The 21,439-nt window shown below is 53.7% G+C and overlaps 1 protein-coding gene across 1 annotated transcript in view; it reads left to right on the forward strand.

Moving 5' to 3' along the window:
* KAZN (kazrin, periplakin interacting protein) overlaps window positions 1-21,439 on the forward strand; it is a 433,985-nt gene that overhangs the window by 351,893 nt on the left and 60,653 nt on the right. Inside the window, exon 3 of the mRNA XM_021684049.1 lies at window positions 21,236-21,372. Coding sequence (XP_021539724.1) covers window positions 21,236-21,372 — 137 coding nt within the window. The remainder of the gene's footprint in view (window positions 1-21,235; window positions 21,373-21,439) is intronic.

Genomic DNA, 21,439 nt, shown 5'->3' on the forward strand with positions numbered 1-21,439 from the left:
ATCCTTCTACAGAGCAACTCCGCCTGATTCCACGTGCTTAACCACTGGTCCAGTTCTTACAGGAGAGGCAGGAGGAAGGCTTGAGTTTCTTCCCCTTTATTTACCAGTTTTCAGAATAACGAGTTCGCTCCTTCGCTTTCATCACTGTGTTTTTAAAAAGCTTACATCGTCAGGAAATGGTTCGAGCAATACATCTGCTGAGAGTTTGATACTCAAGGGCTCAACTAGTTAGAAAACTCAGACAACCAAAATGACATGTCCTCCAAGATAGCCAAGAGTGTTGTACAAACATAGCAGATATTAATGTATTCATGAACAGGGCACGCCCCCGCTCGGTCTTTGGAGAGGGAGGTTTATTCCCATTTTGCTGGTAAGAAGACTGAGCCCCAGAGATTGGGACCTGCCCTGTTTTTGTAGCCCCTTAGTGTAACACTGCGCATGAGAACAAGCACAGAAGCAGAGTGGTTATATATATGTTCTCTCTAGAATCCGGGCCTCCTGACCAGGCTTGAGTATGTGACACCCACCCCCACCCACCCTTGCTTACAAAATGCCCTGAGGTCTCACAAGGGCCCAGCTCTGTGCACAGAGTGCCAGCCACCAGGACATGCGGCCTTTGGAGGTGGTTGGTTGTACTTTGCCCAAACGATCTGAAATTCCAGAGAGGCCCTAGTCCTGCCTCTTTCTGGAGGTCTTTCCAGAGATCTGTCCAGCTCACGATCTCTCTCTCTCTGAATACCCCTTCTCCCCCCAGTACTCATTCCCACAGCCTTTATTATTGCTTCCTTGCCTGGGATTAATTATTCAAGACTTCAGGTATTTCTGTTTCTGCACTGGTATGGTACGGGGCTTAAAGCAGATTAAATAAAGTTTGCCTGAATGAATACGTGAATGAGGAAAACAAATAAACATGACTCTTATCATTTGTATTCAGACCTCTCTTTCTGACCTGGCCATAAGTCCCTCAAAAACAGGCATTCTTCTGTCTGCTGTGTGGCTGACAACGAGGTCAGGGGCGGGGGAGAGGGACCACTGAGCATCGTTGGGTCCAGAGCGGGGAGGGGCAGTGGGAGGGTGGATGGAGGACACAGTCCAGCCAGCTCCTGCAACCCCTTCCTTCTGTGTGAGCACGTTTGCTACCCCTAGCCATCCCAGGGCTGCCAGCAACTTTGGAGAGCCTCTCCATTCACCCCCTGCCTCAGATCGGATCCATTTTCAGCTACCGCTAATAATGAGTTCAGCCAACCCCCCTGAGCGTTATGAGCATTGTTCTAGGATCTTTATGTGTGTTACCTCATCCGAGTAGCCTGTGAGGCAGGGCCTGGCACCATCCCCACGTTACAGATGCGCAGATGGAGACACAAAGAAACTGAGAGACTCACCCAAAGTCACCCAGCTTGTAAGTAGAGGGGCTGGGACTTGAGCCTAGGTGATCAGCTGCCTGCTAGTAGAGACAGAGGCTTCTGCTCAAAGAACCTTCCAGGGGGACCTGTGTCCTTGATTATAAGAAAACTTGTCCTACGTAGACTCAGTGAAACCCAAGTCTCTTCCATTGCTGGCAGGGATGGGGGGCGGGGGGTGGAGGACACTTGGTGCCTGGTCTCTGGGTTGACGGAACCTTCCACACTTGGAGATGTGAGTTGTCACCCCTCCAGCTTACTGGCCTACAGATACAGAACCCCGTTTCTTCCAGGCCCCCCCGTGCAGGGCACAGCACAGGGATCCTGATATAAGAGGCTCACACAGAGTGTAAACCCTCTTTGAAACCTCTGAGCCTCTGAGTTCTCCTGCAGAGGTCCATCCTGGGCCAAAAAGAATAAAAATTTAAAAAATTTTTTAAATAAAACATATGTATATATGAACAGGTAAGTTTGCTCTGCCCAGGCACCAGGTGTGGTCTCAGCAAGCTGTGCCAGCTTCTCACCGGAGCGCGATCTTCACAGCTCCCAGTTTAGCAGAGCTCGGGCAGTACGGAATTGAGTGCAGTCCCCCAGACACACCAGCTTTCTGCACGCGTCCCTAGCTTTGCAAACACCATTCCCTCTCCTGCAGTGACCCTCAGCCTCCGTTTGCCAGGCTTGGGAGCTCAGAGCCTTCCTCCTATAGACCTCTGCTCCCATCCCTTCTGTACCCCATACTCGCCCCATTGGGAGTGTATGCTTTTAAATGCTTCCACAGATATTTATTGAGCACCTTCTATTTGCCAGAGCCCAGTCTTAGTGCCTGACTAAGGAAACAAAATGATCAGAATCCCCATCCGTGCTAATTTGGGGGGGGTGCAGGCGGGGGGAGCTAGACAGGAAGCAAGTAAATGCAAAACATACATGATGTCAGGTGGGAAAGAGCTTTAGGAAAAAAATACGGGAAGAGAATAATCAGTGCTAGGAGGTCTGGGAACATGGCAGTTTTAGAGACGAGACAAGAAAGACCCAAAGGAGGCAGCGGAGTGAATGGTACGTGCAAAGGCTCTGTGGCACATTAGAGAAATACTTCTTTTACTGCTAAGACATTCTCTGCTTGCCCATTGATCTGTTTCCTCTGTTTCTGTGTCTCACACACCCAGGCCAGTAGTACATCTTGGGACAAATGGGAAAGATTACTAAGAGCATCAGGAAACTGGAGCTCATTCCTGGGGAGGGTTCTGTCTGGGGGAAACTGCTGGCCAAGACTCACAGGCTGAGTAGGAAGTAAGATTGACCTCTGAATCCAGGAAAAGGGCTGAAATCACACCCTTGGTCCTTCTGGGTAAGTCCCAAGCCCTTCGGGCTGCCTCTACCCAGATCCCCCCGAGTCAGCCCCACAGAGGGGATTCAGTGAGGGAGAGAATTGGTTGAAAGGTTCAGAAGGCTATGATTTGAGTCCAGCCCAGTCTCTGAGTCATTTGTGAGCCGAGTGACTTTCACTTTCTGAGCCTTGGTTTCCACATGTGTGAAGTGGGGCTCTAGGCTCCCCCCGCCCACCTCACAGGGCACTTCCAGGAAGGACTAGGGTAGTTTTTGTAGAACACAGCGTTTCACAGCGGAGCTTCGGTGTGGTTATTATTGCTGCTGCTGTGATTTTTTGTATGCTTCTGTCACCTGTTTCCATCTGAGTGCCAAGGCTCCTATTAACCGGTCGTGCTTGGCTGGATTAACTTTTCATGGCAGGGCATTTCCAGCACTCTGGGAGGGAGCTCCAGAAATTGAGCTTCATGCTTCCTGTGCAGGAGGGCACTCGCCGGCTCCCATGGAACTCTGGGGCATTTGTCACTGTCAGGAAAGCCGGTCTCCCAGGGAAAGTCTTGGCACATGCCCCTCGCTTAGAGGGAAGTGAGAGTGGCAGTCTTAAAAGCTGCTGGTGAATATAAAGGGACAGTGGGGCAGTCGATTGGTGGGGCCAAGACCAGCCCCCCCACCCTCGCCAGATTCCTGCTCCTTAGCTCTCCCAGCTCTCGCTGAATTGTTTCCTTGGATCTTGAGAAATAAGCCTCAGAAGGCTGGTCCTTTTCTAGGATGAGACCTTGGCTGTATGACTTAAGCTGTCCATCAGTCTTCTCACCTGTAAAATGGGAGTGATGATAATTAATCATGATAATGCTGGCACCTTCTTTGTAGGGTCACTATAACGGTTAATAATATAGTAAGTACTTAGACTAGTGCTGACACGCACTATCTATCTAAAATATTCATTTTTTAGGTTTATATGAATCGGGCAGGCCATAATGGCTGGGGAGGGGGTAATATTTCCTTGTTCCAGTTCTATGTTCTGCTTTCCAGCTCCGAAAAGTCAGATTTCTCATGACAGACTCATGTGAATCAAACTCACAAGAAACTGATGTATAGCTCCAGGGACCTGGGGCTTCCATCTCTCTACGGAGCAGCTGCTAGGCAGACAAACCATTAGTGTGGACAGGTCTGGGTCCTGAGCAGGGCTGAGGGCACCTTGCCAGGTCTGCCCCACTGACCCATCTGTATTTTAGGGGTTTCCTTCTGACCTCTCCCCTTTGGGAGGCACAGTTCCCTCTTCACTGTAGCTCAGATTCATCCCCTTATGTGTCTCCACTGCTGCTACCCTACTCCAGATCACTGTCCTCTGCTGCCTGGCCTCCCCGCCTACCTGCCCCCAAATCGCTCTCCATGAGGCAGCAAGGTGATCGGAAAGCAGGTCACTCTTGCTTCCACCCCTTTTCCCTGATGTAGTGCCGTAGTGAGCCCCTCAGAAGAGACGTCTACCCGAACCCGTGGATGTGACCTTATTTGGAAAAAGGATCTTTGCAGATGTAGTTAAAGTAAAGATCTCAAGATCATCCTGGGCAAGTGTCTTTGTAAGAGAAGGGAAAGAACACAGAGGGGACAAGGCCAGGGGAGGACGGAGAGTGGAACAATGTGTCCACAAGCCCAGGAATGCCAAGGCTTGCTGGCGGCACCAGAAGCTGAGAGGCAGGGAAGGTTTCTTCCCTAAGAACCTGCAGAGGGAACACAGCCCTGCCGCACCTCAATTCCAAGCTTTTGGCCTCCAGACCTTCGAGAGAATACGTTTCTGTTGTTTTAGGCCACCCGGTTTGTGGTACTTTGTTACCCTTCAGAGAAAACCCGGACTCCTGCCTGGGCCCTCATGACCTGGCCCCTGGCTCACTTCGACTTCACCTCCCAGCCCTCTCACCACGGCAGCCCTTTGCTGCCTCAGGACCTTTGCACCTGCCGTTCCTCCTGCCAGCACATTCTTCCCCACTCTTGGCCTATGTGGCTTCTCAGTCCTTCAGAAGGGCCAGCCTTCCGAGACCACACCACCCACAGGCTCCCCAGGGATTCCTGGTTGTTTCCTGCACAGCCTGACCTCAGCGTGTGTTTAAATAATTCATTTGTCCTGTATCTCCCTTGCTCCAGCACAGTCTCCATCAGAATAAAGACTGATAATCTGTCTGGCTGACCCAGGCTCCCAGCAGCTGGCCCAGTGCCCAGCACACAGTCAGCCCACAGGAAATTTTTGCTGACAGAATATAAGGCTTTCTATTAATAAGGCCATAGTAAAGTCCTGCTCATCTTGTTCTTGACCTATGGGATGATACGTTGTTTTAAAGCAATATTTGCAGATACTGTGATCTCATTAGTTTTGTGTGATTGAATTAAACTCTTCGCATGCTGGGGGAGACCCCCGTGTCACCCCAATAAACCATTTGCATGAGCCTACCTCTGAAATGTGATCATTAGAACTGAAACCAGCTGCTCCTAAGAATAGTGAGTTCTCCATCCACGGAGGCATGCAAATTTTCACATTTACTAACCCATCTGATCTTCACAGTTTCCAAGGACGCTATGGTGTCTTTAGGGTCCTCCGCTCTGACCCCCCTCCTTCTTGGCCGAGCCTGCTAACTCTTCTCCCTTTTCTGGGCAACCTGTTGAGCTTTTTTTCAATAAAACAAAAAGTCCACCTGAGAAGTCTACATGCTTCTGTCTGCTCACACATATAATTTTACAGCACGGGAGTTTATCAGTCCTGAATGTATATTTAGTGACAGGCTTGGCTAATCTTTCATCTAATTACACTCATTAACATTTAAATGTATAATTATTAATATATGTGGGCATGGCGGTCTAAATATTTTATAGAGGTCTTAATTACAGTAGACTTCCAGTCTTGCCATAAAACTCGTGTGCCCCGCCAACAGAGGGGTGGTGTCAGGTAGCCTGGGGCCCTGGCCAGGCTGGTGGCAAGAACCTGTCATTGCAGGGACTTGCCAGACTGGGGCTGCAGGGTCCCAGTTTCCAGCTGCACCACGGAAGCTGGGGCTGACGGTTAGAGAGGACGAAATTTGTTCTCGTGATTTCTCGCTGCTGCACCTCTATCCACTGCTGTCACATTCCTCCTAGAAGAGGGAGAATTCAGAGACACTATAACAAAGCTTAAAAAAAAAAAAAAAAACAGAATTATGGCTGCCAAGGCTTTAGGGAGTCGATAAAACAGCACCCCTTTCTTCCTCTGCTAACTTAGGAAGCAGTTGCAGAGGGGCTCCCAAGAGGCAGGTCAGTGAAGATCAGAATGTGTTTCGTGGCTGCGAAAGCTGATCTGAGAATGTGGCTCAGATCCGTGGCCACATGGCTGGTTAACACTTTATGCCCGAAAGGGACAGATGTGTACCCCCAGACTGCACAGGTGGGCACCTGCAGGCCCTCAGCCATTCTCCCACATGGTAACAGCTGTCTTTGTCCCTTTGAAGCTCCCTGTGGATTATAAAGCTCATCTTCAGACACATCTCAGCCTATAAGGTTGGCAGGTTTTTATTACACCCATTCCACAGAGAACACTGACTCTGAGAGGGTCCGTGGTTTCCCAGAGGTATATGGCTGGTGGGAGGCAGAGAAAGATCCAAATCTTTGACGCCCTGCTGTGAGCCCCACCTGGACTGTGAGTCCTGTTTTCCCAGCAGCTGTCCTGGGTCTATGGGGTGACCCAGTAGGCCCCCCAGGGAGGACCGAGGCCTGAGGCTTGCAGGAGAGGGAAGGTCTCCCGAGATGGGGCCACCAGGCTCCACTCCTCCCACAGCCAAGGTCAGCATCCACCCTGGCCATGCTGCACACACCAGGCGCTGCCCACCTGGACACACTTAAAGGCAGGACCTCAGAGCCAGAGCCTGGGCCAAGTCCTGCCTCCACCGCTTACCAGCTGGTCGTCAGCCAAACCAATCTGCCTCGGTTTCCTGACTTGTCAGCTGTGGATCGCTGGTGGTGACTAGCTCACAGGATTGCTATAAGGGAAAATGTAGTGAGAACTTAAAAGGCAGAACAATACCTGATCTCTAGAAAAACACCCAGTGAGCATTAACCACTGTTACCATTGTGATCATAATAGCATCATCACCGTGGGGCGAACTTCCTCACTCGAGCACAGTCTGGGCACCTTCGTAGAAGTCTCCGCCTGAATCCTCACCCCGGTGCCACATGGAAGGCGCCGCCTTTGCCTCTGCAGGAAGGAGCTGGACTTTGAATCCGAGACCACCCCACGTTCATGTTCCTTCCCCAGCCCCAGGGGTGCTGCAGGACTCACAGTGAGGTGGCTGCCCCCCTTGCCTGCACCCGGACCTGCCCGTCTCATGCGGTGCCTCCTGCTGGCATGGGGGCCGCCTGCCCCCCCCGGGAATCAGAGCTGATATTTACGGAGAGCTCCCCCCACACTGGACACCATTCTGAGCGTGATGCATGTGGAAAACCAGCCTGAGGAGGTAGATGCTGTTTCTACAGCTTTTCCTTAAAGTGTCACATACATGGAGAAAAGTGCAAGTTTACAGCTCGTCGAAGCGTCCCAGACTGAACACGCATGTATGACACCAGCAGCAGATCCAGAAGCAGTCCCATCAGTAGCTTCTGGAAGTCTCTCCCGTGGCCCCTTCCTGTCGCCATCCCTCCACGGACAGCCTATCCCTGACTTCTCACCACGTAGATTCACTTTGCCTTCTTTGTGTGCCGTAAAGGGAGTCATGTGGCGTATCGGCCCCTGCGTCTGCCTTCCCTGGCTTGTCATCCGTGTCGGTCATCGTGTTGTGTGTGGTGGTTGTCATTCGCTGGTTCTCATTAGGGTGAGCCGTCCACTGCGCAGAGGGACCCTGCTGGGTGTGGCCCTTCTGCTGAAGATTAGTCACATGGTTTCCAGTCTGGAGCTTTAACAGAGGGTGCCGTTGTGAATTTTCTAGTGCAGGTCCTTGGTGAACCCGGATGCTTGCTTGTCAGACGTGCGCTTTGGGAGGGGCTGTTTTTAACTCTTCTTGTACAGGTGTGAAAAACCAGGATGATAGGACTTGCTCCGGGCCACACCTCTAGTGAGTGGCAAAACTGGGTTTAAACCCAGGCAGCCTGGCTCCAGGATCTGCATTCTGGAGAGGTCTGCGGCCCCTCTCCTGAACGTGCCTAGGAAGAGGCTGACCATAGCTCCCAGTTTCCCACCTGCATTTAACCTGGAAACAGCCCTGTCGCATCTCTGTTGGAGAGAAGCCAGGTGAGACCAGTTCCCAAACCACTAGGCTCTCAGGGCAGCCTCTTGACAGTTCCCGAGGCCTTGATGGACCATCTTGAGAGTATGACACGAAAGCCCAGAGAGGGTGTATGAGTCCCCAAGGCCACACAGCACCCTAGTGGCCATTCTCTGCCACGCACCTCCTCCTCCTCTCCCAGCCATAGTCTTGCCTGAGAATGACCTCACACACCAACATGAGCCATTAAAAATAGTCCTCGTGTGGGGCGTGAGGCCCAAGGCCCATGCTGCATTTCCAGAAATCTCCCCCCCGCCCTCCTGGGTCTAGGGAATGTCAGTGTTCCAGGCCCATCCTTGCCACTATTTTTAGTGGTGATTCGGAGGAAGGAGGACATTTCCTGGACTCGCCTTGGGAGGCTGGAAAACAAACACCACCCCCTCCCTGCCTCAGCCCTCCCATTTCCCTCGGCAGGAAGTGGAGGGGCGGGCTCCCTGGGCCCCACCATCCTCTGGGCTTCCAGGTGAGCTCTGAGCAAAGAAGGACAGATTTCTCATGCCTAGAGGCCCACTCCTTGGAGAGATCAGCAGAGACTCAGACGGAGCAGCCAGAGACGTGAGAAGAAACCAGAGCTGAGGGATAGGTGGCAATGATAGCAGGTCCCCGCCCCCACCTAGGAACACCCCCCCACCCCCGCAGCACCTGATTACGCTCTGCCTGCAGGTGTCTCATGCCCTCCTGGGGGCTGGCCTCGCCCTTCCTATCTAAGGTTTTCCCATCGGGAGCCCCTGCCGTCTGAGCCTGAGACAGAGACTCATGAGACGGATAAAGGCCAGGCACCCCTCTTCCCATCACCACCCACCCCCAGGCACCAAGACAGCATTCCAGCCAGTGGTCTTGCAGGCTCCACTCCACCTCCCTGACAGGGTGCCCGTTCCCTCCTGAGACCGCCCCGTTGGCGCTGTCGGCAAGCAATCAGAGGTGCACCTGGAGCTTCTGCTCTCCTCTACTGGTCACTGCAGTAGAATGAGGTAAAAACTATTATCCCCACTTTCTACGTGAGGGGAAAGGCACAGAGAGGTTAAGGAACTTACCCAAAGTCACACAGCTAGTGAATAGTGGAGCTGGGCTTCAAAGCCAGGTTTCTGCCCACAGATCCTGGTCCCTGCAGACCTGGTCCCTGGTCTCACCCCGTGGAGCTGCAGGTGGGCCCACATCTCTCCTGTGTTGCATCTTCTGTAGACAGCTGCTCACATCAGTGGTCCAGCATCCACATGAGGCCCACAGCTGTGGTTGGGTATTATGATTAATTGCCAATATTGAAAAATAAAGAGATACTGAAGGCATAAAAATTATGACAGTGTAGAGTTTGGAATTCTCCGGAAAAGTTGGAAGGTGTGGCGATGTTGGGCCCCATTCAGTCCTGGGATGGCTGCCTCCCGCTAGCCAGGTACGCATTCTAGGTTCTCACCCATGCTTACTCTCTTAGCGATGGGTCCTAGCAGGGCCCTGTGCGCGGCTGCGTGCTCCACCCTGGGAATGGTGGTCCTGTCTTGAGCCCCGAAGCTAGAGAATCCAGGAAGGGGGCAGCTTGAGATCTTTGGCGCCTTCCTCGCCCTATTCAAACCCCCAAGTCACATATCCCCCCACTTTCTTCATCTGTGTGGGCCATGCCTTATCCTGGCTACTGGAAATATGGTCAGATGGGGCCCAGGCCCTGCCTTCAAGAGACTTCTGGAAGGCTGGGCAGCCCTGAGCTGGTGGTCCGGTGCAGGTTCCCGAAGGGCTGAGCAGAGGGAGCAGTGCACCAGGCATCCATACCACAGAGGTGTGGGCTGTGGGCTTTGGAAACCCAGGAAGAAGCTTCATCGAATTCTGACAAGGAGAGAAGGCTGGGAAGCCCTCACAGAGAGGCGGGCATGCTTAAGTGACTGTTCTCCTCAACACACACAGAGCACGTAGTGTTAGATGGTGGGGAGCTCCAAGGAGAATGGACAGAGAAGGGGGTGAGGAGGGGGTCCAGGGACAGCTTCGCTGACAGAGTGACATTTGAGGAAGGACCTGGGAGGGAGTGGGTCACGTGGGCAGGAGGACGTTCCAGGCAGATTCTGAGGAAGGAGCGTATCTGCATGAACCAGGAGGAGCAAGGAGCCAGGTGGCAGCAGTGGGATGTGGGTGGGAGGAAGTCAGAGAGGTATGGGGGCGGGGATGACAAACACGGGGCTCTGATAGACCATTCCAGGGCTTCTGTGCTCACCCTTGAGATGGGAGCCATGGGAGAGGAGCAGGACAGTCACGATCTGGTTTGCATCTGAAGGGGACCACTCCCTGCTGAGCTGGCAGAGAGCGAAGGGTTGTGGGACCAGTCAGGAGGCACGGGATGGTGGCGACATGGACCGGGGTGGTGACTGAGGAGTGGCAAGAAGTGGCCAGATTCTGGTCACGTGTTGAAGATAGAGCTGACGTGACTTGTTGAGGAATTGGGTGCGGGGTATGAGAGGAGTGGAGTTAAGGAAGATTCTGGAGTTTGGGCCAGAGGAACTAGAAGGATAAGGTCACCCTGAATTGGGTTTAAGGAGACCGGGTGGAGCAGGGTGTGGGGGGCTGGTTGGGTCTCCCTCTCGGATATGCTGAGTTGGAGGTGCTGTTAGACTACCGGCGGAGGTGTGGGGAGGCTCTGGGCTCTGAGCGGGGTGCGGGGCCGAGGGCCAGGCTGGAGACGGCCAGCTGGGATGCACAGCACAGGGCTGGAGCTAAAGCTGGGAGGCTGGACGGGCCCCCAGGAAACACTGCAAAGGAAGGACAGATCTCTCATGCCTAGAGGCCCCCTTCTTGGAGAGATCAGCAGAGACCCAGATGGAGCAGCCAGAGACGTGAGAAGAAACCAGGAGAAGGGGGCGGCTGGGAGGGCACCCAAAGGCGTTACCTCTGCCGATAGAACACAACAGATGGGGCTGTGGGGTTCACAGCACAGAGGTTACAGTGACCTTGAGAAGAGCAAGTGGGGGACAAGTCCGGCTGGTCCCAGGGAGGGTGGGAGGAGAGAAATGAGGCACGAGGTTGCACAACCCTTTTAAGAGCTTTTGCCCCAAAAGGAAAAAGATGGAATGAGAGCTGGAGAGCAACATGGGGTCAATGGCAGGTTTTCCGTGAAAGATGGCAGACAGAATTGCATGTTTGCGTGACGCTGGGAAAAATTCAGTGGAAGGCACGGGCCAGGTGCAGGGAATGTGGATAGTCAGAGCAGGCTCTTGTCATAAAAGCGTGGCCTCAGTTTCCCACACCTCCTGGCCTATCCAAACCTGGCGGCCTCAATAGGCCACCCAGCGTTGGGGACAGGAAGCCAAGCAGGAGAGTTGGTGGCCTCCCTGAGGCGAAGGGAAGGCGCAGTTGTGGCCGGGCTAAAATCGGGGGAACCCCATGGGAGAAGCAGGTCCCCTCGCTCCTGGACGCTGGGTCTTGGCTGTGCTGGAAGCACGGCGTCTGGGACCCATCCCCAGCTCTGATACTCCTGGTACCCTAGGCCAGCCAAAGCTGTGGTCCGCTTGAGTCTCCTTGTACCCCGCCTGGGGTGTGGCTGGAGCAACGTGAAGTGGCTGTGGGCACAGAGCACAGGGCCCAAGGCAGATTGGCAAGAGCTGTAGCTGTTTTGCAATCAGCTCCGAGAGCACCGTGGCTCAGCGGGCCTGTCAGGAGGCACGAGGGAAATTAGCCTGTCCTGTCAAACCCAGGGAGGGCAAGGGGAGGCATGCAAAGGAAAGCAGAATTATCTCTGCCCCCAGGATGCAGGAAATATTGGACGCTACTCGGTAATGGCCATGGAGCAGGTCCCCACGGTCCCCTGACATGTCCACCTTTCTGTCACTCAAGAGTCAGTCGGTCGGTATTCACTGAGCACTTACTATGTGCCAGGCCCTGTTCTAATGCTGGGGACACAATGGTGAACAAGGCAGGCCAAGTCCCTGCCCCCAAGGATCTTCTGTTGCTAGTCAGGGCTGTACATAAATATCTGTAAGTAGACCCGGGAACCCTTCATTTATCTTGGACCAAACTGAGGGAATATTGTGCTCTCTCACCTTCGAGCGTGCAAATAGGAGTTTGTTTGCTGCTGTCGCAGATGTGAACAGACTGGTTTCCCACCAGTTGAGAGAACCACTTCTCTCTTTTGGTTAAACGGAGTTGACCTTAATTCCATGGAGTGCACTGGTCTTGGCACAGCCGTCCTCAAACATGCCAGTTCTGATCAATCCCATCCGAGGCAGAGCAAATCTGCCTTTCCGTCCTGTGCCATGGCAGACATCTCTAATCAACCCAGGTTCCTGCAGAGCATGGTTGATTAGTCATGTCTGCATGGTCAGAGGATTGGGAATTGAGACTCTGTATTTGGATGTATCCAGATACTCACTTGTCCTACTCCAGGCAGGAGGCTGCAAAGGTCATGCTGCCAAACTCTTTCTAGGCTACACTTGGAGAGAGAAGCTGTGGTGATTCTGGAAAGATCATGGGCCTGAATATCAAAGTCCTGGAGTCCAGTGCTAATGCTACTGCTCACTGGCTGAGTTGGCCAATCAATCCGCTTCACCTGGTGGTGAGAAGAAAATGGAAGTTTCTGTTCATGAGAAACAGAGCCGCCCCAGGTCAGAGCCCAGGTCACATAGCCAAGGGCATGTCTGACCAGGCCTGGCTCAGCAGGTGCAGTTTGGTCAGACACACACTTACCCAAGTGCCACCTGACAGTACAAGAGGCTGCTTCTCCTCTGTACCTGTTCTGAACTCCCCTTGCTCAGCTTTCAAACAGGAAGAACCAAAATAAACCTGGCTGTGCCTGTCCCGGGGCCATAAGTCTGTGGGCCCTTTACCTGCTTCCCTGCCTGGCCCTTCCTTCTCCCTGCCCTAGGCCCCTTCTCCAGACCCTTTACCCAGAATTCAGCCTGTTGGTCAAGTCAACCAGTGTTTTCTGAGGCCTCCTGGGGCCTGGGAGCCACGGGGAGCTGGAAGACAGGAGGAGATGCTAACATTGAATGAGCACCTGCTGTATTCAGGTGCTGGGTCATGTCACATAGAGCCCTCAGCTTAACAGCGAAGAGAACACCCAGAGGAGTTACCTGCAGGCCTGGACTGGAATCCAGGGCTCTGCTCTATGAGAATCTGAAGCTGTGTCATTCTTTTTTTTCTTTTCTTTTTTCTTTTTTTTATTTTGGAGAGAGAGTGCAGGGTAGGCAGGCAGGCAGAGGGAGAGAGAGAAAATCCTAAGGGGCACCTGGGTGGCTCAGTCGTTAAGCGTCTGCCTTTGGCTCAGGTCATGATCCCAGGGGTCCTGGGATCGAGCCCCGCATCGGACTCCCTGCTCGGCGGGAAGCCTGCTTCTCCCTCTCCCACTCCCCCTGCTTGTGTTCCCTCTCTCACTGTGTCTCTGTCAAATAAATAAAATCTTAAAAAAAAGAAAATCCCAAGCAGGCTCCATGCCCAGCAGAGAGCCTGATGTGGAGCTCAGTCTCACAACTCTGAGATCATGGCCTGAGCCCAAATCAAGAGTCAGACGCTTAACCAACTGCACCACCCAGGCACCCCCTGAAGCTGTGTCTTTCTGGGATTCTCTTCTCTGCATAGGCTCATGGTCCACACCTGACAGTTCATCCCGGATACAGCAGACCGTCGTTCCGTATCGGGCAGGAGTGAGTGCATTTCCAGTCTTCATTCTAGAAATGAAGAAACTGAGGTTCAATTAAAGTCTGATAGGCAGACTCCAAAGCTGAGCTTTTCACACAGCCATGTTGGCCTAAGAATCAGGAGACCTGGGCTGCTCGCTCTGTGATACTGGGTATCCTCTTTCCCTCTCTGGGCCTCCACTTCGCCTCTGTAAAGAGAAGTTGAGCTGAAAGAGCTCTTTGTTTTTCTTTTTTGAAATTTTTAATTATTTTTTTAATCTGTGTGTAGTTGGCGTCACATTAGTTTCAGGTGTGCAAAATAGTGATTCAATAACTCACATTATGCTGTGCTTGCCACATAGCTCCCATCTGCCACCACACGACACTGTTACCATACCAGGGACTATCTTCCCTAGGCTGTAGCTTTTATTCCCGCGTCCTGTTTGGAAGAGCATTTTGGTGGGTGTTTCTTCAGAGTGGTTTGCTAGGCCCTTCTGGCTCCTGTCTGCCCACCCCCTCCTTTCCTAGAGGCTCTGCATGCAGAAGGCTCAGTGAGCGGGGTATGTTGCATGGGAAAGAAAGAGGGCCCCCTACTGGCGGCGGCTGGGATCGTCCTACGTGGGCGGAGGTTGGCTTGACCCTGCCCACCACCACCCCTCCCCTCCTCAGAGCCCCGTTTGTCCGGAGGGGTTCACCAGACTGGACATTTTCATAAGGTCTCCTGGTTTGGGACTATCCAGAACCAGGCCTGCAGTCTCCTGAGGTCAGACTAATGGGAAGTCTGACCATGTGGAATGAGACCATGTCTTGGGCGGGCTGAGGATCCTACAAGCCTCGGGGGGGGGCGGGGGGGTGGCTGGGGGAGGATTCCTTAAGAGCTGCCGACTTGAACGCACGCACACGCACTCACACGCACCTTCCTTCCAGCAACCACTGAGCAGTCATGGGGTGCACGCAAGAACGTCAGGCTGCTTTAATGGAAACCTCCCAAGGCCCCCTTGGGACTGTTAGCTGCGGAAACAGCGCCGGGTAGCAGGAGTAACTGGTGTGGATTTTTGGATCATCCGGTGGTTTTGTGGATCCATGCAGGTTCTGCTGTTAACAGTGACGTGCTTTCACAATAGGGTGGGGAAGGAGTGTGAGGGGTTCGAGGTCAGATGTCAGGGATGCACGTCCAGGGTCCGATCCTTGAGCCGTGAGGATCTTGGTGAGGAAGTTAACCATTTGAACCTCAATTTCCTCCTCCATAAGGCAGGTGCCCCTCCCCCCACCCAACACACACACACACACACACACACACACATACACACACACACACCCACACAAGGTCCCGAGGAACAGATGAGGCGAACAGCACTTTAGGAGGTTGGTTGGGGATGGGTGAATTTGGAGGCTGCAGAGCAAGAGTGGGAGGGAGGCTGGCTCCGTGCTGGGGCCAGATGGGCACTGCCACCCACTACCTGACCAGGTTCCTCAATCTCTCTGGGTGCCTCCCTCCTCATTCTATAACATGGAATGACTTCATACAGTGGTTGTGACAGTTGAGTGACAAAAACGCATAAGGGCCTTAGAGCAGTGTCCAGCACACGGGAATCGTTTTAACATCTAGGAAATCGAGGCTTGGGGGAGGCTAGTGACTTGCTCAAGGGCTCAGAGCCAGGGACAGAACCCAGATCCTCGGACTCCACACTGATGCCCATCCTGCCCCTCTGTGTGGCATTGGTCAAGGCCGTGGACATATCTGGGGGGGGGTCAGTGGTTGAGGTGATGATGTCTCCTAGACCCTCCAAAGCCAGAGGAAGCTCACAGAGTCCAGTACACTTATGCTGGGGGCATGGGCTGAGGCTCAGAGGGGAAGGCTGGGAGCCTGGTCCCTCACTCCCCTGCGAGGTTCTCTGCACGCACTGCCTTGGTGGGTGGGTTAGCAGAAATCCCCTCCTGCTCAAACGTGCCCTATAAAATTCCTTACCCTCTAGGCGCACGGCCCCCAGAGGCTCAAAAGCCAAGAATTAGCCTGTCTGGTTCCCTCGCACAAGGGCTGAGGCCTCCCTTCATCGGGGCGTTGCAGCTGAGGGTCTGCTCTACCCACGGCGGGAGTGAAGGGGAACTGCAGAGACCCTTTTGCTGTCTGGTCCTGTCCTCCCAGATGCACATTTGCAACCTAAACTGGGGCTGATGCTGCACCCCCCCCACCCCTGCCCCACGTCTGTGAGGGGCTGCAGCACTCTAGGCCAGGAAAGGAAGAAGGGGTCTGCTTCGGAAAGGGCCACTGCAAAAGCTTGAGAAGAGTGACCTCCCCAGAGAAGCTCCATCTTTGTGGGGCACAGTGGGGCCCCTGGTCACACCCCCCGTGTCTCACGTATGCATGCGGCCTCCTGTGGGTTAGAAAAATCAGTCCCTCCCTGCACGCCCTCCTTCCCCCCTCCTCCCCGAGTCCCCACATTCCCAGGAGCTGAGGTGATCCCACAGGGCCTGCTGGGCATGACATCACCCGTCACCATGGCAGTGGTCCCGGTGGCCTGGCTGCTGGAATGGGACACGCCTGGGTGAAGCTGGATGACTGAGAAGGTGAACGGAGCTGGGAGCTTTGGGCCAAGTCAAGAGGCTGGTGAGAGAGAGGCTCGTCTTGCATTAGCAGCATTTGGAGAACGTGAGGATAGGGTTTTGAAGGAGAGCTAAAAGCAGACGTGTGGCAAAGGGAAGGAGGCACCCTACTGCATATTTTTCATAGCTGCATAAATTAGTAGTTTAAATTAATTCTTGGAGACCTGTCGGGCTGATCTCCTTGTTAGAGTTATAATTCCAGTGCCTCCCTTCAGGGAGCCCCCTGTCTGATGACCCAGCATCTGGAGACTTGGGGGGTAGTCAGGCTTGATTGGGACACACACTCACACTTTCCCACCTCAAGCCAGTGCAGGGGCCCCCAGGTGCCTGCTCCCAGGTCCTGCTTCTCCGTGGAGTTTTCTTGATGGGTTATGGACGTGTGTACTTCTGAAAAGCTGTGGCAGATCTCACAGCAGCTTCTTTGTTTACACTGTGGTTCCAAAGGTATCTTATCTTTGTTTTTAAGGGATCTTCACTTGGCATTCATTCCTAGAGAGTCAGCTCTCATGTTTTTTTCAGTCCTCAGCCTGGCGGGGTCCAGCCCAGAATCTGTAGAGCAGGGATTCCCAAGGAAAGCTTGGTGAAGGAACCATGGAGCAGAGCCTTTCGTGATGGGGGTGATAGCACTTCTCACAGCCTGCCTTGATGTTTCTGTTAGGAATGTGTTGGGGTGCACAAAATGGGAACTCTCACAAACAGCAGGGTTTATTTTTCTCCTGTTATAAGAAATCCTGGCCCAAATGGTGCCATCACAGGTCCAGCTCCTTCTGTCTTTCTGCTCCCATTCTCAGTTGGTGTCTTCATTCTTGTGTTCACAAAATGGCTGCCATGCCTCGGGATGTCACATCTGTGTTCCTAGCAGGAAGACAAGGGAAGGGCAAAAGGGAAGAGTTACTGCCAGCGTACTATACTATGACCTTTTATTATAAAGAAAACAGGGGAGAAGTGCCTGGGTGGCTCAGTCGGTTAAGGTCCGACTCTTGATTTCTTTCAGTTCAGGTCATGATCGCAGGGTCGTGAGATCAAGCCCCGCATTGGGTTCCACGCTGGACACGGAGCCTGCTTGGGATTCTCTCTCTCCCTCTGCCCCTCCCCCTCACTCTCCCACCCCCACCCCTCGAGCAGTCTCTCTCAAAAAAAAAGGGGGGGGGCGCCTGGGTGGCTCAGGTCATGATCTCCAGGTTCTGGGATCGAGCCCCAGTTCGGGCTCCTTGCTCGACGGGGAGCCTGCCTCTCCCCCTGCGTGTGCTCGCTCTGTTTCTCTCTGTTTCTCTCTTTCAAATGAATAAATAAAATCTTTTTTAAAAATTAAAAAAAAAGACAACGGGGGATTTCCCATAGACCCCTGTGTACATCTTAGTGGCCAAAATTAGACACATGCCCCTTCTAGCTGCAGGGGAGCTTGGGATGTTGAGTGTTTTAGCTGGCACAAACAAAATTGGGGTTCTCTTGGTAAGGAGCAGGGTGGATGGAGTCTAGTGTCATCCACGTGTGTAGGGGTTTGTCTTCTCCATCACACTGCCGACCACCCAAGAGGTAGGGACCATGTCTCATTCATCCTGTCCCCCCGACAGCAACAGGCATGGAGACTGGCACACAGAAGGGGCTTAGTCAGCCGTTCGGGGGGGGCTCTCTGTTTCCTCTTAGGGAGGAGCTACTAATCTGAAGGCAGAAGACCACCCCTTGCTCTCAGGAGCCCCCAGTCAGATGGGGGAGGTGTAGCCCCCTGCCCCACCACTGAGACCACCGACACACACAGACACACGCACACCCACCCCTCCACTGAAGGATAGAACGGGGGTCCATGCAGCTGCACGCGCAGATGGTGCAGGATGGACCAGTGAGGAATCCGTGGCAAGAGGCTGCCATGTCGCCCCTCTCCAAGGCCATGTGGCAAAAGTGAAGAGAGGCCTGGCAGTGCTGTGGAGGAAAGGGGCGGCATTCCTTCCCGGATCTTCCAGTTGCCAAGAGCAAAGTCTAGAATTTTGTGTTTGTCCAGACAAGGCTAATGAAGGAGGCAAAGCAGAGCCCAAGGGGGATTAATTTCCAACCAGAAGGCAGAGGCATGGCTTTCCCTGCCAGCTGCAGGGCAGAGGCATGCTCCCCAGGAGGATCCATGACGCCTGCTCAGCAGCAGCTGCTCCCCTGGGGTGGAGGGTCCCACTGGGAGCCACAGTGATGACTTTGCTCAGGTCAGCTGCCCCCCCCCCCCCCCCCCCGGCCCCCAGGAACCCCCCCCCCCCCCGCACAACAGTCTGAAACCCGCCTGAGTCAGGTGCCAGGTCAAACCCAGTTCTGCTATTTATTGGCCATGTGGCCTCAGCTTCCTCCCCTATAAAATGGGATGATCAAAATACCCACCCACCCATCTCTGTAACCTGAGTGCGGCTAGGATCCAGGATCTAATGACAATGCAAATGGAAACTGCCGCGTTCGCAGTGACAGTCAGCGCCTGGGCTCTCCTGTGAGATTCCTTCTGACCCACTTACGTCTTTAGATGTTGGGTTTTCTGAAAGTGAAGCTCACCGGGAACACAGTCACACCATGTTAGGGTACAGGGCCCAAAACTGGCCCAGCCCTGCCTGCCTCCCACCTGTCCCCAGGGTCATCCCCTGCCTGACAGGAGGACAACACGTGAGCTCTGTCTCCGTGCCCTCCACTGTCCCTGTCCCATGGAGTCGCAGCCCCGCGGCCTGGAGTTCCGGCCCTGCTGAGCTTACCTGCTGCTCCTCCACGCTGCCGTGAGGAGGACATGGGATGTGTCCAGCTGCAGGAGGGGCACGTTGAAAGCTGGAACGTAAAGGGCTGCCCAAGACCCAGGGTCCCCACTGCATGGGTCTCCCCATGGTCCCAGCTGACCTACCTCCACCCTGTTCTACCCAGGTTGCAGGGAGGGGGGGAGGCAAAGGGCAGGAGGATGAAGGAGGTCCCCTTGGGGCCAGAAGGACATCAGCTTCTGTCAGACACCAGGCCGGGAGCCCAGGGTCCTCGGTCCTTAGGTCACGCCTGGCGGCTCCGACTCTCCTCTTGGCAGCCTGAGTTTGCAGGGTAGGATGTCCAGGACGAGATGGGGTGACACAGCCATCGCCCGTCCCGTATCACTGCCCTCAGCTCGCCATGGGGCCGGGACCCCATTTGGACACTCACTGTAAGGGCAGCATAATGTAGGGTCAGTTGTGTGGGCTTTGGGGTCAGACACGGCTGTGTGACTTCGGGAAAATGACCTAACTACTCTGTGCCTTCTCACACTAAAGGCTTCCTCAGTGTTCTCTCCAGGGAGGGAACAGAGTTCTGGGGCCTCTGGGAAAGGGCAGCGAAGCCCACCCTGCAGCCAGAGCCTGCCCTGAGCTCAGCAGCTCCGTTTGCCAAAGAGCCAGTGGAGAGAGGGCACAAGGAGAGAGAGTCTGCAGGGAGCCAGGCAGCTGCTTGCGACTTGTGGCCCTTTGTGTGTGTGTGTGTGTGTGTGTGTGTGTGTGTGCGTGCATGTGCATGTGCATGTGTGACAGAGTGAGAGAGAGAACGCTTTATTAAGATATAATTCACATATCATACAATTCACCCATTTACAATGTACAATTCAGTGGGTTTCAGTATATTCACAGATCATTACATCCACCACCACAGTCAGTATTAGGACATTTTCATCACGTCAGAAGGAAACCCCATGCCCTCCAGCCACCACCCCTCCATCCACACGTCCCCGCCAGCTACCACCCCCAGCCCTTGGCCACCACAAGTCTACTTCCTGTCTCCCCAGACTTCCCTACCGTGGACGGTTCATAAAGTCTGCGGAATCACACCATACGTGACTGGCTCCTTTCTTGTAGCATGATGTCATCCATGGTATAGCATAAAGCAGTACTTCTTTTTATTGCCAAATAATGTTCCCTCGTATGGATATACCACGTTGTGTTTTTAATTCATTCATCAGTTGATGGACATTTGGGCGGTTTTTCACCTTTTGGTTTCTGTGACCCATGTTGCTGTACACGTTTGTGTCTGTGTGTTTGTGTGGACGTATGTTTTCATTTCCGTTGGGTGTGTGCCTGAGGGGGCATTGCTGGATCACAAGGTAACTTGATACTGAATCACTTGGGGAACTCTCAGGCTCTCTTCCAACATGGCGGCACCATTCCATCCATCCCCAGCGTGTGACGTGTCCCAGTTTCCCCACATCTGTGCCAACACTTGAGTCTATCTTATTTATTTTGGCCGTTCTAGTGAGTGTGAAGTGGTATCTCGCTGGGGTTTTGATTTGCATTTCCCCTGTTGACGAATGATGTCAAGCTCCTTTTCGTGTACTCATTGACCATTTCTTGGAGAAATGTCTATTCAGATGGTTTGCCTATTTTTTACTTGGGTTGTCTTTTTATTATTGGGTTGTAAGAGCTCTGTGTCTATTCTACATGTCAGCCCCTTATCAGATAGACGGTTTGCAAGTATTTTCTCCCATTACCTGGGTTGTCTTTTTACTTCCTTAGTGGTGGCCTTGGAAACACAGCAGGGTTCCATGTTGATGGAGTGTGATGCATCTGTATTTGTTCCGCTATGCATACTTTTGGTGTCATATCTTGCTGCGTGTTTTTAATCAAGTGCTTCTCCTGTGGAGGGAACAAACTAGATGATGGACTGTCGTGCTGGGCTGAGTGGTCCTGGGGCACAGAGTGGACCGTGGGGGCTCATTCAGCAGGGAGTCGGGCGCCACCAGCTTCCTGGGCCGTGGATGTGGGTGCTCACCAGGCCTCCAGCTCCCTGTCCCTGGAGACCTCTTCAGCTCAGGGCTCGGAGGGATGCTCAGTCTAGGACTTGCTGCCCTGACTGGATCAATAAAACTGAGAGGTGAGAACAGGGACTGTTGAGACAGGCGGACCTGCATTCGAGTCCTGGGAATGCCACTAAGTGACCTGGGCACGTGGGAGAGAAACGTCATCTTTCTACACCCCGCTTTCTTATCTCTTAAAAGGATAGAGGCAGGGTCCCAGCATCTGGGACCATTGAACAGCTGGGGTCTCGGGCACTAACTCACTCCCCTGCCCCGCAGCCATGAAAGCCGACCGGAAGCGCCTGAAGGGCGAGAAGACCGACCTGGTGAGCCAGATGCAGCAGCTGTATGCCACGCTGGAGAGCCGCGAGGAGCAACTGCGCGACTTCATCCGCAACTACGAGCAGCACCGCAAGGTGGGGGCAGGCCCCTCCCTCCCCCTTCCTCTCCCCGCCCCCTGCTCCCGCCCCTCCCCCATCCCAG

The sequence above is a fragment of the Neomonachus schauinslandi genome, chromosome 4 (assembly GCF_002201575.2).
Source record: "Neomonachus schauinslandi chromosome 4, ASM220157v2, whole genome shotgun sequence".
NCBI lineage: Eukaryota > Metazoa > Chordata > Mammalia > Carnivora > Phocidae > Neomonachus > Neomonachus schauinslandi.